Here is a 17,506-nt window from a genome sequence, read left to right as displayed (position 1 = left end):
GTTATCGCTTGGAATGCCGAGACATTCTTGTCCCTGTTTATAAAGTGTTCACGAATCACACCGCACCCCCAGCAACAGCTCCTACGAGGTAACGTAAACCTCGCTAACCGAAGTGCCAAGTTAGTACGTGTGTGCTGTCATAAAGCGACCGTCATATTTCGAGCCTTCCGAGCGGACGCTGCGAAAGTGACGCTACAGTGTACTAGTAGTGACGCTGCGACGGCTGTGACCTAGCCTTGGCTGTGATTGGCTGCGGATAAGCCTCAAAACAGTGTGAATGTTATTCGCACGGTCACCGTGGACGCAGCGGAGACGCCGTGAAAATACAGAGACGCCAAAGAGAAGCAGGGAAATTGCTTTGTATTTTTGTTTCACTGGCAGCGCGCAGCACAGTCTTCTGTCGCTCGTTGAACTTTCGGGCTTGCTTCTTTCGCTAAAGGCACGACGGATGATTCATGCTGCCGTCGTCATCGCTTTGTGCGCGACAGTTGAGCGCGAGTGCCGCTGAATCGCGCACCAACCGACGCGAACTCGAGTGAAGAAAAGCTTGATGGATATTGTGGAGTGCTCCCTGAGCTCCTGTTCACTACTGCGGAGGCTGCAGAGGTCCCTTCACCGTTGCAGCGACCAGCAGCCGTGCTTTTGACCGTCGCCGAGGCCGCCGCGTCGGCAAAAACGACATTCGCTATGGTGAGCTACGACGCGTCCCGAGCGTTTGTGTTTGATGCCCGCGCTGGCGCGCATCCCAGTGCGAGTTTCGTTCGCTTCGATCACAACGCGCGCAACAGCGCATCGAACACGAGGGCTAGCGCTGTTTTGTTCTTTTTTTTTTCTCTCTCTTTTTTTTTTTGTAAATATGGTTGTCACGGGCTCATCGGTCCGAGCCCATGTTCGGTGCCCCGCTGCGATGATTCAGGCCCCAGCACCGTGGGCGTCACCTTTGCGTCAGCGACTTTGTTAGCACCTGTGCGCGGCTAGCTTTTATCAGCTGACAGCTTGGAAAGGCGCGGAGCGCGCAAGGCTGGTGTTTCAGTTGTCATCGCGGGCACCGCTCTAAACTCGTGGTGGCATGGATTCGCACTTGTTTAGCATTCAGCTGGATGATTCGTTAATTGTATACTCGAGGCGCAAAACCTTGCGTCTCGGTGCAAGTATTCCGTTCTTTCAGACAACTGACGCAGGTGCACAAACATTTGTAGAGGTATTTTGTGCGTTCTCCTTAGGCGAGCGCTACATCGACGCTCGTGGCCGTGTATTCCGGTGGTCACTTGTGTTGTTCGCTGGCTAGCACGTGCGTTTTGCGGAAGTGTAGCGTTTGCGCCGGAACCAGACCTGTCCGAAAAAAGATTGAGCAATCGCTTTTGCGTAATCGCCACTTGCCTTGACGCCTAAAACCGCCACTTGTCCTACAGCGGCGAGTATGGAGCCTGAGTATGAAACGAAACCGCGGTGAAGGGGCCTTTATTATTTTTATTTCGTTTATTTCTTTCTTATTTTAATCTGTAGCATAGTAACGTCTGCCTTGGAACATCGCGTTGCAGATGTGCAAATAAATTTCATGTGGACATACTTTCTTATGCATTAATTGACGCACTGCGATGTTAACTTGGTGGTAGTAACAGTTTGCAACAAGCCTATCAACCTAAAAGCTGCAGCATTTCAAAGGAACAGAAGGATGTAAGCATTTTTAGAGATAAATGATTTCTTCTGTTTTGCACCGTTTACCTGCCAGATAAGCACTTTTTATCGGATATTCTTGGTGCTCTTTTTCGTGCTTTACTGCATGTGTCTGCCCATTCTGCTTATAAATTTTTTTTTCTGCCAAAAATACTAACACCACTTTTGCATATAGACCTGCTGGAAATGCGCATCACCCCCTTGTGAACATGCTTTTGAGTTTCATTGTGTGGAACATTTCGTCTGCCTCATCGTAATTTTTCAGGAAATATTGTGTATGAAAGAATAAATGCACAAGAAGTATGGAATACTGAGTAAATTTTTTGGTAAACATAATCAGGACATTTCACAGTACGAAGAAAACTAATTGAACACAATGAAACCGCTTCTGCCACATGACAGACATCCTGTGTGTATTCACTTATTTTGCCTGATGGAGCAAACTGGTCTTCAGTTTAGCATGCATATTAGCTTTAACCATTGTAATATTTGAAACACACGCAGGTAGCTCTGCTGTTTTAATCACCTTCACATTGCAAGACGTCGTACCATTTGGAGAACAGTCTAGTGCAATAAAAAATGAAGTCAAGCAAATGGACAACATACAAGCGCTGTATTTAGCATGTTCATTCTGCCTTACTGACAACGCCAGACCTCTAAGCTCACCGTTTGTAACCATTTCAGTTGCTAAAATTTTTTAGGGGATGTGACCGTATGTCCGCAACACATAAAGATCACAGAGTGGCAAAAGCCACCGTGAAGGAGGCTGTTCCTCCTTTTTTTTTTGCAAAACGGATGGTCCAGAAAAGAACTAGACTGCATTGCATATGTGTTCATAGGCTGCTTGTCTAGAGTGCTGAAGTGGCATGCTTTGGGCTGCATGGGCGATGTCTGCTGATAGTGCCTGGTTTGAGATAACATGTTCAGGTGCACTGGTGAGGCTGGCTTCACAGCTTTTGCCTTGCCAGGTGTCCAGGCTTCAGCAGTTTGTGATCGGCTTCAATTTGATGGACTGTGATTGACTGGCAGAAGGTGTTGCGCGCAGAATAAAAATGAAAACGACACATCTAAGTACTTGCTGGGTTGCGTCAATCCTCCCAATAATGAATTTAGACTTGAATGGACACGATCAAATTGTGTTTATAATTATGGACCAATGCACCAAAAGACGACGACACGGAGAAAAAAAAAATGAGTGGGGCACATTGATCACAACTACAAACCTCTACCAATCAGCCAGCTTGAAGTATAACTGGATGAAACGGGCTACACTCCAACAAAATGGTTTATAGCATGTCTAGAGCAGCTGTGGTCTGTAGCCACCTGTGGGCTGCATAAGAGGCTCTTTCTACAAGGTTCATCAGCAAGAAACATGCAGAAATAGCCAGATCTGGAGGCAAAGGGAAGACAAATGACAGTTTGCAATGCACACATATGCACAGAGAAATACTAAGAGCTTTGAAAAGGGTTTAGGAGAAGGATTAGTGTAGCCTTGTTTCCAAAAAGCCTTCTTGCTGTCCCTGCTACAGCACACAGAGCAAGATGCCCACTGCCTGCACGTGAATGTTCACTGCTGAATGATGAGTTAAAGGTCAACTGAAATGTAACGAGTCTCAAAAGCAACATTTTGGGATCTGCATCATATCCATTAACTGCCATGTGTGCATGTTGTCTGCTTAGGTGCTACTTAAACGCTGTCGATAAAAAAAATTGACCAATTGCAAGCCATGCAGATTGTCCAGGATTGCTTTTGTAGTATATCCTCTTAAGCTGTTGTCCGCACAACTAGCAGGCCAAGATTGGCCAGGATTGCTTTTGTAGTATATCCTCTTAAGCTGTTGTCCGCACAACTGGCAGGCCAAGATAGTGCATCAAATGCACCAATGAAAATATTTAAAATGTGTCGTCCACATAGTGAAACACTCCTGATTAGACCTGTGCTGCAACTTATAACAATATGTGTAAGCGTTTTAGTGGAAGAAGTTGGAAGGTTGGTGTCAGGGTGCCTGCTCTTGGTGTTGGTAAGTCGTCATGTAGCAGGTTCACGTGATTCATTGTTTTTCAGAATGTTTTACTCCCGGCATTTCCAGCATTTCTTTCTCAAGTGGCTGTCTATATGCTTTCGAAGTATGCTAGACATCAACTAGTAACATTCTCTTATCTGGCAGTTTCTGTAGAATGCATGGTGGAGTTCACATTCTGTGAACTTGAAGAACTCCCTGAACTACTGGAAATTGTAAATTTTCTCTGAAGCTGTATACTACTCATTTTTAAGCAATTTAGCCAAAGTGAAATTTTGTTGCCTTTAGTCTCTTTGCAGACGCAATAGCTATTGCCTGTGCTTCACGAGCCTACAACCTTCTTAGTGTGAGGTTTACTCTGCTACAGCAACTCGGCAAGGCACACTGTAGATGGCAAGGAGAAGATAATCGGAATGTGTAGTTGGCTGACGATTGCGTACATGCTCCATCTGCAGTGCATTCACCACTGAATTCTTCATTTGTAGTGGACTGCAGTCCAGTTTTCCAATCTGTTAGGATTGACCTGTGTCCATCCTTCTACTGCGACGCAGCCCGTGAACGCAGACTCTGGGGGTGTGAGGAAGCTGCTCCGAGCTGCACTGGCCCGGTGCTGCTCCGTGTCGCACCTGGTGGCCGTTTTGGACGTGCTGGTGCTGCTGGTGGCGGTCGTGTTCCAGGGTTCGACGCTCGACTTCTATCTGATCCAGCACAACCAGGGATCGGTCGCCTGGTACTTCTGGTTCCTGGCCGACTTCCTCGTCCTCATAGGCATCATGTCGGCTGTCTTCCTAGCTCGACGCCACTTCCGGCGGTCAGCACTGTCTCCTGTGAGTATTGCGGTCCTTTGACCTTCTTCACCCCTGAAGCGATCTTGGCAGCCTTAGCTCATTGTGGGCGACGGTCACTCTTTGGCTTATGATAAGTCCACCTCACAACATAGATGGTGGTAGACATTCTATCGTGACCCCTTTTATTGAATTAGATTTCCCACAATATTTCACCATAATCACCATTTGCGTGCATTTATTTTCAGAAGTGGCCCAAGGCAAAGTTGCATCAAAAATCACAGTTTTGCTGTAGAAACAAAACTGAAACCGATTCTGAAAGCCTGGGCGACTTACTGGATAGCATTATGTATTTGAGAAATAATTTAGGCGTGCCGGAAGCAGTGGTCAAAATAATCGTTCACCACTGATCGATTTGAATAGGCTGAGCAACGGAAGAGTTAGTAAGCCGTTATAAATGTGTCTTCATTGTTCGGGTCAAGTCTGGCGGTGGCTGTACATCAGGGTGATACTTAGCAGACGCAATCATCTGCGTGTGATCTATGTACTGCTTTTGTCTCTTTGCAATGCCCAAACCTCATGGAGGAAGGAAACGAAATGGGAGGGGCCCTGATGTCTTCTTTTTTTTTGATACCTGCTGTGAAGGCTCTGTCATCTCTGTGTGCCACCTCCTCCTGCCCTTTACCAAAGACCCACCAGTTGCACCTCACCTCCATCGCACTCGCGTGTCATGCAACTGCAACTGAGCTTGTGCTGCCAGCATTGCACTTGCCATTGTTGCGAGTCTGTGTTCGTGCCTTCAGGCATTGTGCTAGTGCAGACGCACCAACCCTGATGCTGCATAGTGATCGCAAATGCAGCGCGTGTTCACTCGCTTGACTGGAGGACCAGGGCATGGTTGCTATGACAATGTTGCTGTTTGGCTTACCAGTCCCAATGCTCGTTCCAAAAAACATGCGTGACTTCCATCACCCTATTTCCAACGTAGATGAGTTGGTCCCTCTCCGAAGCCTTCCTTCCTCCATGCCATACCTTGTCAAGGGCCCTTTAAAAGGACACCAATGTAAAAGATTAAGCCGAGTTCGATCTATAGACTATTCGTCTTGAAGTCTAGCTTCGTATTCTGTGTGCTTATTATATGACTTTGTTGTGTAGGAAATTGCCACAGGAGGTCCAGCTATTGCTTCTCAATGTAAATTGCCCGCGCCAGAACTGACCAGATGATGTAATCCCCATGTGACCTCTCCCTCTCTTCCACTCTCTGTGAATCAGCCAGTGCCGACGTCGCAGACGAGAGGTACCGTAGTCTGAAATAGGTGGCGCCACTCCAATTTTAGTCATTTTCTCTCTTACAAAAGCTCCATTTTTGATACGAATGACGAATTCGTTATTACAGAAGCCCTAATCTTTCAACGTGGCCCAACATATTTTCTTGTTTTAACCCCTTCGGGCATCAATAATTTCTGTCCATTCAGAATTTAGTTTCATGTACATTTCTTGCATCTTTAGAATCATGAAAAGCAAAGAGCTATAGAGTGACTTTAGTATTCTCAATTCTTCAGGTGCGTTTTGTCATGTTTACTGAGTGTGGACTCGATGCAAAGAACTCTCTACAGGAATGTCAGACATGAGAACATCAGCTATTTCATGTCTGGCATACTTGGAAAAAAAAAACAGTCCAGCCACTTGAAAAATATGCGTGATGTTTTAACATAGGGAAAACCAAGGAAAGAAATGAACCCACCGCGTGACAGCATGCTGACACATTAAGCAAACGTGCAGCCGCCTGCCTTCCAACTAATTTTATTACAGCACTTTGCACACATTATTCAAACTTGCAGCGCATGTCAAATCATAAGTGCTTCAAGTTGTGTGATGCGTTTCAAGTACCATTATTTTCATCAGCACTTATGTCATCAGCGCTTTTGATCCACTGTCTTGGTGTACACAATTGTGCATATGGCGAAGTTTTTTTTTTTTTTTTTTTTTGCGTTAGTTTGCCTTACGGCATCGAAAGGAAGGGTTACACATAATTGTGAAGCTCTGTCTCTAAGATGAGCCGTGTTGTGTGCAGGACCATCCGGACGATGCCACACCCGAGCCCGAACCCCCGCACCCAATCCTGGGTCGCTTCCCGCTGTGCTACTTGTCCTGGCTGCTGTATGCGCTGCTGCTGGTGGCCAAGGTAGTCCTGCTCTTTCGCATGGATGTGGCACAGAAGCTGCAGGGTAGGTGTCTGGGAGACTGTTGGGACAACATTAGAGGGGCAATGACTAGGTTTGCCGACCGTCTCGAATTTAGCGCCACAGTCCTGACTTTCTAGTAAATGTCCCGCGTCTCGACTTTACCCAGTTGGGACAGGAAAAATGTTCGGACTTTTGTTCTGTAATATTTTTTGTCCTGCTGAATAACAGTTGATAAACCATAATAGAAAGTTTTAGAATAGGGGCCCCAAACGTTTCGAGGCCCCAAAGAAATAGTGTTGAAGCCACTGCACATGTGCAAGGCGCAAAATATGTTCGGGTTTTGCGTCGGGCACGCTATTTCACCGATTTAGCGGGAGCCCCAAAAGCTGCCCAAAAAGTTTTCCGTCAACAAACATGGCGGCACCCATTGAAGCGACAGTTCTAAACTAGCATCAAACTAGGCTCGATTCGTGGTAACGTGTGATATTTGGAAGCTAGGAGAAGTGATTGCGGTTATCGGTTTCTCTCAACTAACGTGTGTAATGAAGATTGATTCATTAGATGCCGCTGCTACCAAATCCGATTGTCGATTTCATGGATTGTAGGCCTAACACGGATTAACTTGGCTGGTGAAGGCAAGTAAAGTTGGTTACTGAAAACTATGTGCATTAAGTTGCTTGCTGCTAATAGAATAACTTCTAAATTGTAATTAAATGAGAAAACATGAAAATCTAAATTACTCTACTTATCATAAAATGGTATAGTTTATTTTAATATTTATAGCAGCTTTTCTTTGACGCCATAGTGGCGCTGCAAGTGCAAGACGCTATCTGCAAATGCAAAGCCCCATTCTAAAGCTTTAACTCCTGCATGCCCCAACCACGGCCGCTGGATAAAAAAAAAAGGTGTGGCCTGCCGCTTCAGGCCACGCTGATATGGGAGCGAACGTGACGGCCGTAGTTGCATTGTCGGCCGCTTGGCTGGGCCGAATGGCGCTAGCTGACGGGGATGGAACATGTCGGCTTGCACGCGTGACGGCGTTCCAAGCGCGTTCCTGACGCATTTGCTATGCCAATGCCAGACAACAGCCCCCGCCGTGTGGCGCCGCAGCGGATCACACCGTTTTCAATGCATGCGGCAGGCCGCACCTTTTTTTTTATACAGCGGCCGTGCCCCAGCGCTAACACCTACAAAGCTCTTTGGCACCCCGAAGTTTAGGGGCCCCTATTCTAAAACCATTACCTTTTACAATGCCTGACAGCTCGCTTGCACATTTTTCTCTATTCTGGTTTCATAGTCATAAAGGTGGTTCCATTTTTGTTGTGGTTTTAGTTTTGTTTTAGGCCCTGACTGTTAACAGTACGATTATGTGTAGTGGTAGCCATATTAGCCAAGCAACTACTGCACCTTTGCACCTTTCTTGTTGTAAATAATGACGTGGTAGGACACTAAAAAAATTGTGAAACTGTTACATGTACGGACTGGCGATCCCTCGCAATGACAGGGTCGGTTGGCGCCAGCCGTGATGCTAGTGTTGGAACTAGTGATGCTAGTGATGGAACTTACTAATGCAACCTGACGGCATAAAGTGGCACATAAAAGACATAGTAATAGAGGAACAACTCTATGCCTGCATGGTTTTCATGGTCCATTGCTAGGCTTGAGCGACCAGTAAAACTCAAGGACCACTTTTTGTCATCCGTCTATGTGACAATATGATAGGTGTAACATTTGAGAAACAATAATGGTTAGGATTAGAGAACAAACAGGTGCAGTTGCTATTCTAGTTGAGGTCGAGAGGAAGAACTGCAGTTTAAGCAGGTCATGTATTTAGTATCAATAGAGTATCAATACTATATGTCAATAGAATATCAATTGAGTATCGATATGGTCTGTTCAAGTAATGGAATGCGTGCCAATTGACGGGAAATGCAATCAAGAGCAGCAATAGGTTAGGTGGTATGATGAGATTAGGAAATATGCAGGCATAGGATAAAATTGGTTGTCGCAAGACGAGGGTAATTGGAGGAGAAAGTTAGGAGAGGCCCTCACAGCCTATCCTCCTCCAAGAAGAAAAATATGCTGGTTAGGTGTAACATACGGATCAATTTTGCGTTATTTAATTTTTTTTCCCTTACCGTCCACCGTTCACGGCGGGCCGATCATGGCGATAACATGGATGGACCACTGCTCAGACCAGTGCATTGTCTTGTGTCTTCTTGTTTCGTCCTGTGTTTTTGCACTCTTTGCTTCCAAATCATGTGCCAACTAGCTCGCATACTCATGTTGTTGCTCAAACGGGAGTATCGTTGGGATAGAATTGTTACATTTTTCTGGCCTTGTTATAAAACACAATGCTGCTTTCCTGTGCATTTTGCGCAACATGATAGATCGCAGTTTCTGAAGGCAGCAACGGCACAAGCAGGCGAAGCACGGCAGGCTTGGGCGAGTTTGCATGACGTCATGTTATGGCAGCACAGCGCGGGGAAAAAAAACAAACTTTGTCTGTGCATGTGCGCATGCATGCATTTTGTTACTCTTGTTTTGCTTTTACACACTTGCATATAATAAACTTCACTTTGAAGTCGGCGCTCGTCCTGTCCTTTCTTCATCTCAAGCCCACGTCTTTTTCGCATTGTGCAGCTATGACCATGGAAAGCAGACAAGTGTTGCCCGACGGTGTGACTGAATGTCGTTGCATTTGAAAGCATTTGCACTGAACTGATAGCGAACCCTGTCGATGGTGTGCCGCATGCAGACGACAACGTGTACGGGTCCCAGTTTCTCAAGGCTGTGGTGGCAGTGGCGGCAGTGGTCTTCCTGCTGCTCGTCGAGAGTCACAACGAAGCAGCCACCAGCTCGGAGCAGCGCACGTACCTGCACTCGCTCTGCACGGGCACCACCTTCGAGGTGCTGGACAGCGTCACTTTCCTCGGGCTGCTGTTCCCCAGCGAGACCCACCTGACGCTGACGTACCCGCTCGAGAACGCCGTGCTCGCGCTCACCTGCGTCAATTTCGTGCTGCCCAGTGAGTATACTTGATCCACTCATACTCTTAAAGGTACACTAAAGAGAAACACTGAAATCAGTTCTATTATGATACAGTATTCTTGCATGCAGCACTCACTGGGTTTGACCATTTTAAACTAACAAGCATGGCATTTAAATCACGCGCTGGTGATTCGCATCTGCCAGGTAATATGGCGCCACATGCCGTGGGGACAGCTGAAATTTCAAACCAAACGCCCTACCTATCAAGAAAGATCCACTGCCAGCCAGAGAGTCAAGGTCACAAATGCCTCATTGCAGTGCTAGCTACGTCGCTTGCTTCGGTTAATCATCCAATGCAGAATGCGGAACACCACCGCTGTGTAAATGTTTCGCGCATCTAAAATGGGAGAGAAAAAAAAGGAGGCAGGGCTCAACGCTGTGCTTAGTCCCTCGGCTCTGGTAGGGTAGAAGCCCGGGAAGGAACGCCGCTTGGATAGGCTAGTCGTCTCCCGGCAGCATGGTAACAGGACAGTTAATTTCTTCTATCTCCTCCAGTAATAAACTGATTTGAAAAATTCTTTTGGGAAACGTTTTTTGGACGGTGCTTTGCAACTTCCAGTGTATAACCAAAATTTGAAATGGCGCCTGGTGAGGGGCCCTTTAAAGGCACCCTAACGAGAAAAATTTTTCGAGTTGTGTCAGTTAGTTACCCTTCTACGGCACCGGAATATAACCACTCTTACTGCCTGGAGAGGCTTGATAAGTCAGAAAAAATTCAAGAATGGAAAGATAGGTGGTGATGCTGCCTTGAGCTTGCTGTAATGACATGGGTTTCGACGGTGTCTGCTCCGGCCTAGTTAATTTTTTATCGTTGAAAATCAACAACATGCATCATGACATCATAATACATTGGCTCGCTCTGGAGACATATTCTTTGACGATCACTATCGGCGATGCTGCCATCCCTTTCGCGTGACCTAGTGCATGGCAAATTGTATGATTCGAGCAAGTTTGCCCAACCAGCCCATCAGCTTGTAGTCTCGGGTAATCTCAAGCCGCCTTTGTGCGTAAGGCTAAGGCTTGACGGCCAAGTCCCTTTTGCTTGCCTTGTACGGCCGGGCTTCGGCGGTACCAGGACAAGCAGAAACACAACACACGATAGAATAACAAGCGCAACAACATTTATTGCTCCAGAGGATTCACGTGGAAGCAGGCTAGGTTCGACCGCGACGTTTGCCGGGGTCGATAGTGGGGTGAACAGTAGCAGGGCACGACAAAGGATGGGAAGGAGATGTTCAGCTGAGCTCCTTCCTTCGTCGTGGCCCGCAGTCTTCTCCCCGTACTGGCGTTTGCTGGTCACGCCGATCTCGACCCCACCTTGTCCTTCGCTCGGTCCAATGGGTGTGGGGCTCTGCGTACACGTCACCGCTACGCTTGCAACCGGTTTCCAGGAGGATCGCACCACCACGCGGAAAGCGGTCTGGCTCCCCGCACGGGAAGAGGGTAGAAAGGCGCCTGCTCTTCTCGCTTCCATGGCGCGTGGAAGAACACGTTAAAATACGAACCTTCATAATTCCCACAAGCTCAACCAGTTTTGCTCAACCGGCCAGTCAGTGCGCACTGAAAGTGATATCCCCAAAAGTGATCGTCCGAGAATACTGCTGTTGCCCTGACGAAGACAAATCCCCTTGTCAGACTGTTGGCTCCAGCCTGTGGTTATTTTTTATGCGAAAGCATTATATGCCCCATTACACGAAAATCCGTCGGTGTGACTGAAAGATGGTACCAAAAATGGCTGACACCGCAAAGAGTAAAAACACGTCAAAGAATGCTCCGATTGACATCACATTTCTCAGTGAGGTTCCTGTAAACAAAGTAAACTAGTGGCTTTTAAAAGAAAATTTTGTACATTTCGGTCTGGGTGGGAATCGAACCCAAGCTTCCAGGGAGCGAGACGAGCACGCTTCCTCGACGCCACAGCGGCTCCACAGTTCTGGCTTACTAAAGGTGTGCCTAGTGCGTGTGTTAATGACGTTGCCAGGTCTACAAACGGTATAGTGCTTTTGCATTCCCCCACGTAAGCAGTCTGAAGTGTCTCTGCCGAATTTTTTCGCTCACTCATTGTTGCTCACTTCGTACAAACTCTCAATTTCCGTTTGTGCAGCCCTGGCCTTGTTCAAGTTGAGCCAGTGCGAATTTGGGCAGCTGCCGCGACCCCTTGGACTGAAGTTGCTGTACAAAGTCCTGCACATGGGCCTTGTCAATGTTCCCTACCTGGCCATCCGCATCTACCTCTGGAGCTTCTTCGGCCACGACGTCTCTCTCTTTCTCATCAAAAACCTGCTCGGCATCTACTCCGCGCTGCGCACGCTCGTGCCCGAGCTGCGCCTCTACTTCTTCCTGCTCGCCAACCGGCGCCGAAGTCACACGTGCATCGCTGCCGACCCCATAGAGCTCAAGGTCATCTGTGAAAAGGACGATCGCCACGGTGATGACGACGGGATGCCCAGCCGATCGGTTGGGAACGTGCTCTAGCAGCCTTTGCGGAGGCCCTTATCGAGGCCGTCATAACTTTCCCTTACTTGGTTGACGTCACTGCTGCTGTGTGTTTCCAGCGTGCCGAACAGAGTGGACTTTTATCTGTGAAGGTGTCACGCTTCGTGCCTTTGTTGTGGACACCGTGACACCACCTTATCTGCTGTGAGCATGCTGGCTGGAAGTGTGTTTTTATCTGTTTACTTAATCTGATTTGCAAGTGACAGGTGTAGCCTCGGATGCATTTGCTGGTTTTCAGAGACAAGGATCACTTGTAGTAAAAAAGAAAAAAAGACAAAAAAAAAAGAACAGAAAGCTGGCCCGGCTGGGCATCAGCCCTGCAGTCGTAAGGTCCAGGGATCGCACAAGCCAGACAAGAGACGTCGCTCACATCACCGGAGCATTGAGACTGCTACAATGGTGAAACTTGAGAAAGCAGGGCTTGTTTCGAAACTGCATTATCATTGTTCTTGATTCAGAACACACTGAAATACTTGGCACCTTGATATGGCAGTGCTTACTGCGTATTGAGCGTATGCTTTGTCTCTAGGTGCAGTTTGGATGCTGCATTCTCTTCACTTGCCAGGGACCGCAGCTTTGCACTCGCTCGTGTCCTAGGAAAAGTACGTCTGGTGACATACCATGCGGAGAAACCTGGAGGCAGCTTTGAGAACTTCTCATCGATCAAGGATGAACTTCTCATCGATCAAACCTGAAGGCAGCTGATATCGCACTGTCGTCCGTTGGCAACCTGTGGAAGTGTAGCTTGTGCATTTGCCAAGATGTGGCTTCTTGCAGCTTCTTTCCAGACGCTACAGTACCCTCTCATAGCTGTGTGACACTTTTATTTTTTGATGCTTGTTGGCTCGTTCGTTATGTTTTGTGTACGATTGTGCCACGTGTGAATCTCCTACCCATATGCACTGAAGCTGAAGGTTGCTTGTGACAGGGAAAGGCCATAGTAATGGCGATGAACATCCCGGGATGTTGGGGACCATTGGCCCAAGATGTGGTAGGGTGGCGTGGTTCGTTGAAGCTTCAATGCCCCTGCATCTACTGCTGGGCTACTGCTATTGCATGTTACAGGCACATTGCGAAACAACAGCTTGTGCTGCTAAGAACTACTCTCAAAGCTTTTCTTTGAACGATGCACACTTTGGGATCATGTTTGCCCAAAGTTACGTGCAGCTAATTCATGTCAGCACAAGCTATTCTGCTGCGTCTTGAACAAACGTCACGCTTGTAATCTAGGTCACTTTCTTATCAGTATTGTGTGCACTCTTGGGCAATGTCTCTTTTCTTTGTTTTTGATGCGCAGGCTTTGGGTGGTCATTGCCATCGAAAATCAATGCCACTTAGAGAGCTTATGCCTATGGGAGATGCAGTGCTCAAAGATCAGAGAAGGGATAAGAGATTATTAGAGTGGCCATTTAAGGACATTTACATGTAGAAACTGGTTGATTGGAGCCTTCAAAGGACGGCACGCACCTATCTGGTGCGATCGTCCAATGATTTTGCCAAAAATACGAGAGCTTTGAACGATATGCTCAACTTGCACCAGCTTTGCGTGATATAAAGTTTCAGAGCGTTCCACTTTTTTTTTTTTTTATGCGTAGAACCCCACTATGACATTCCAAGGAAGTCGCTGCTAACAGCTCTGTGCTTTCAGACAAGTTACTATTAGACTCTGTAACCACCCCTGCCTGGAGCTGTAGCAGTTGCATGCGTTCATGTCAGCGTAGAGCTCTGTTTTTGCCTGGTTCCTGTCACGTAGTCCATGTTCTATTGAGAATATCGCGGAAGCCCAACTTAAGAAGATAAAGTTGATGTGATGACATAGGCCACTGATCAATCCTGTTAACATTTGTGACAAGTACAAGCCCTGGGAGTTGTCATAGAGCTACGTCCTGTCGCAAAACCGTAGTATTCAACCTTTCAATAGCAAGCTGTTGATCCTGAATTCCGGAGGACAGCATCATGCTTCCTCTGCGACATGTTGAAGCATCACTGATGACTGTTGTTTGAAGACAGTTGTTTCTTCACGTTTGTCTCGTTTGTCTCGGCATGTGTTTAGAAATAGTGTTTTAGACACCTTTTCAGAAATGTGTTGTCGTGGGACTTGTACAGTCGGCCACTAAAATTTACAGGACACAATTTGCAAAAAGGCTGAATTCCCGCAAAGCCCGAGCACATAGCCTCAAATTTAGTGTTTCATTGTGTGTGTTCTAGCCTCTGTGACCTACGCAGTGGTCCAGTGCCCCATAAAATTTTGTGGTCGACTGTACACCTGAGAACTCAATGCCCAAATACTGTTATTGCCTTTGTGTGAGAGCTAATAGCCGATTCAGAAGTGTCTACTACGGAGTGGCTACAAGTCCCAGAACTGTATGTGTGTAGTATAGTGTACTGGAGATTACATTTCTGTGCACAAGTTGACTTTTTTCGGCATGGCGGCTGGCCTGGATCTACTTGCTTGATGTGTTGTCCCTTGCATGGGCGTGAAGTGTACGTGTTCAAGATTTTGCCAATGTTTCGAGACAGTGTGATAGCGCACATACGTTTTGGGGAGGTGCAGGGGTACTGAGTAGGAATGTCCCGTGTTGTGACGTTAAGCATTCTCTGCCTGGTCTTAATTAACCGCAGATGCATTCCACTTTCACACCTGTTAGTGATTATCAGCAGTTAACGCAACAAAATCGAAAGACCGAGACTGTCACTGCTGCTCGCAGTAAGATACTCAGTCTAGATTAGCATTGACGAGTGTTGTCAGCATCGCTAAGATTACAGGATGTGGTAAATACAGTATCCGCTCCATCCATCGTCTCGGTCACTACATGTTGCACACTCGCAGATAGTGAACAGATACTGTTGAAGTAATCGAAATCTTGCTGAATGTTTGTATATGTTTATGTACCCATGCAAACTGATAGTTTATGTGGCAACATTTATCTTGGTGTTTATTGATTTTTATGTGCTTAGAAGGCCCTTTGAAACAAAATGTATTTATATGTAGCCTTGAGGTTGTAGAATGTTTTACGAATTCTCTTAACGGCAGTCTGATGGTGTTTTATTTTATACTCAATTCGGGAGTCGTTAAGTGGTGACACGTGATTTGTTTTATTTGGCCAAGCTTTTTTGCGTCTGTTTGAGGGGTGTACAAAGAGCAAAATTGACATGAAATTTGGTGTTTTTTAAAGTTTGTTTATGCCATCTCTGAAGGCTGCGATTCATGTTCTGTGACAGTTTGCAAGAATAGTAATTTGTTGGTACTTGCAGCACAGAACTAGGTACCGGCATGCTTTTAAAATCTAAGCAAACTAAGTACGACGCTGCAGAATTTAGATAATGGGCTGTGCTCATTGGTGAGAGCCCCTTAACACTGTGGTGAGAAGTTAAAAAAAAAAAAAAGGGGGAGAGAGAAGTGCGAAACTTTTTCATGACCTGCATATTTTGCGCTATTTTTTTCTAAAAGTTTTTCCCAAAAATTCATGATGAGTTAAATCATCATCGACAGTTAAAGGGTTAATGCTGTACTTGCTTCACAACACATTGCGGCTTCTATTTACACAGTGTCAAATTACTGCAATCGCTTGATGTTTGGTTGTGGTATGCTTACTTTTGGTTCCACTTGTCTAAGGCAGCCACTTTATAGCAAGATACGTAAACTTTGGCAAATGGCTACTTGCTTTTGAGTGCATTTTAGTATTAGCTTTGTGTTTTCAGCCTGCACCATGATGTTCATAGAGAAGCACTGTCTTCAACTTTGGAACCGTAGAAGACCCTTACTGCATTACTGCGCACATATGCAGACTGAAGCAGAAAGCATTTGTTTTCCTCTGGAGTCGCTGATGTCCCTGCAGTTCCCGTCACTTACAGATGCATTGGATGTATATGTTAGAAGAGTTGTACCTGACAGAACATTTGCTTATTGATGTAGAGTTAAAAAAAAGCACTGCAGTTTTGTGAAATTGCTAATATAAGTTCTGTTATTTTGCCCCATGCGGCTCACTGTAGACAGTGCATGAGAAGCTTGTGTGACTCTAATTCAGTCTTTTGCATGAGAGTCATGTTTTTTTGTAGTGTACATATTGCTTCATTGTGTTCATTGCTCATTCAAGCATCTCACTAACCTTTAATGAGTGCTCAGGGGTTCTACACTTCCTTATTTCTACCCATGCAGGCTAATTTCAAGCATATATACTTATGTAAGATCATTAATTGAGCAAAACATTCAAGCAGCAGGGTGAAGCAATCCGGATCATATATAGCTTAGCCGTTGACCTTACCGATCGGCTAGAACTTTTGCTGTATCTACACTTCGCCTCAAAGTCAACTTGTAGTACAGTCAAAGCTACAAGGCCTGCTAATGCCGCGTAGTTCCGTTTTTTCGGCGTTGGTTATATTGCAGATACATACAATATCAAACGTTATATAAATGTTTGTCTATTTTCTAACATCATAGATACTGCGTGTAATACGTTCCTTTTGTGTATGACAGTGGAGTGGAACAGGCGCGGACTGATACCATCCGCACTGCCAATTTGGTACTGCACTGCATAGATTGTGAGACGAAGTATAGCTGCAGTATTGTAACGCCTTTAATATATTTAAGTATTTGTTCTCCGAGTCCGTCGCGGTAAACAAATTATGTTATTTTTCCCCCCCTTTTGCATCGGTGCCCAGTCTTAATTATCCGAGCGTTTACCAAGTCCGTCAAGAAAGTTGTACAGTGAGCAGTGAAAGAAATGCCAAACCGAGATGCCAAAGACATAAGAACAAAAAGAGCGTGTGTGTACGTATTGCCGCGTTTATTGCTCATTTTACGGCATTGTTTCACGTTTAATAAAGGTTGCGATTAACGACACTTCGCCTGTGTGTTTTATTTAGTGGCTCAAAGTTTGCCGCTCTAAAGAAAAAAAAAAAAAAAAAGAAAGAAATCACTGACGCGTTTTTAAACTGAGTATTTTCGTTTCTATAAGTATACAATTGTGAGTAACCACACTTCGCCAGTGTGTTTTATTTAATGGCTCAAAGTTTGCCGCTCTAAAAAAAAAACAAACAAAAAATCACCATCAGTTCAGTTGAACTGCTTTGTTCGAGCAGTTTCGCGCCGCGAACGCTACAATCTCTTACCAAATCGGAATTTGCGTATTGACAGTCCGCGGAAAGCAGACTAAATCAGTGCCGTGAGCATTTTATGATCGAGAATTAACGGTGAGCGCTATTTTCCCTGTCTTACATTTGAGCAACGCTTTGAGACAACAATTTTTTTATCTCGGACAAGTTAGTTCGCGTTTGATTCGCCAGGGGG

The 17,506-nt window shown here is 45.9% G+C and overlaps 1 protein-coding gene across 1 annotated transcript; it reads left to right on the top strand.

Annotated features, from left to right (window-relative positions):
- The first annotated feature begins 288 nt into the window (after positions 1–288).
- Positions 289–17,059, top strand: LOC119466125 (transmembrane protein 121B). The gene is made up of 5 exons (XM_037726614.2): positions 289–690; positions 4,250–4,525; positions 6,558–6,711; positions 9,428–9,697; positions 11,825–17,059. Exons 1-5 carry the CDS (start codon positions 688–690, stop codon positions 12,193–12,195), a joined length of 1,074 nt encoding a protein of 357 aa, XP_037582542.1. The 5' UTR covers positions 289–687; the 3' UTR covers positions 12,196–17,059.
- Positions 17,060–17,506: the final 447 nt, after the last annotated feature.

The sequence above is a fragment of the Dermacentor silvarum genome, chromosome 10 (genome assembly GCF_013339745.2).
Source record: "Dermacentor silvarum isolate Dsil-2018 chromosome 10, BIME_Dsil_1.4, whole genome shotgun sequence".
NCBI lineage: Eukaryota > Metazoa > Arthropoda > Arachnida > Ixodida > Ixodidae > Dermacentor > Dermacentor silvarum.
The sequence above is the reverse complement of the archived record's forward strand: the minus strand, read 5'-3'. Positions and strand labels throughout refer to the sequence as shown.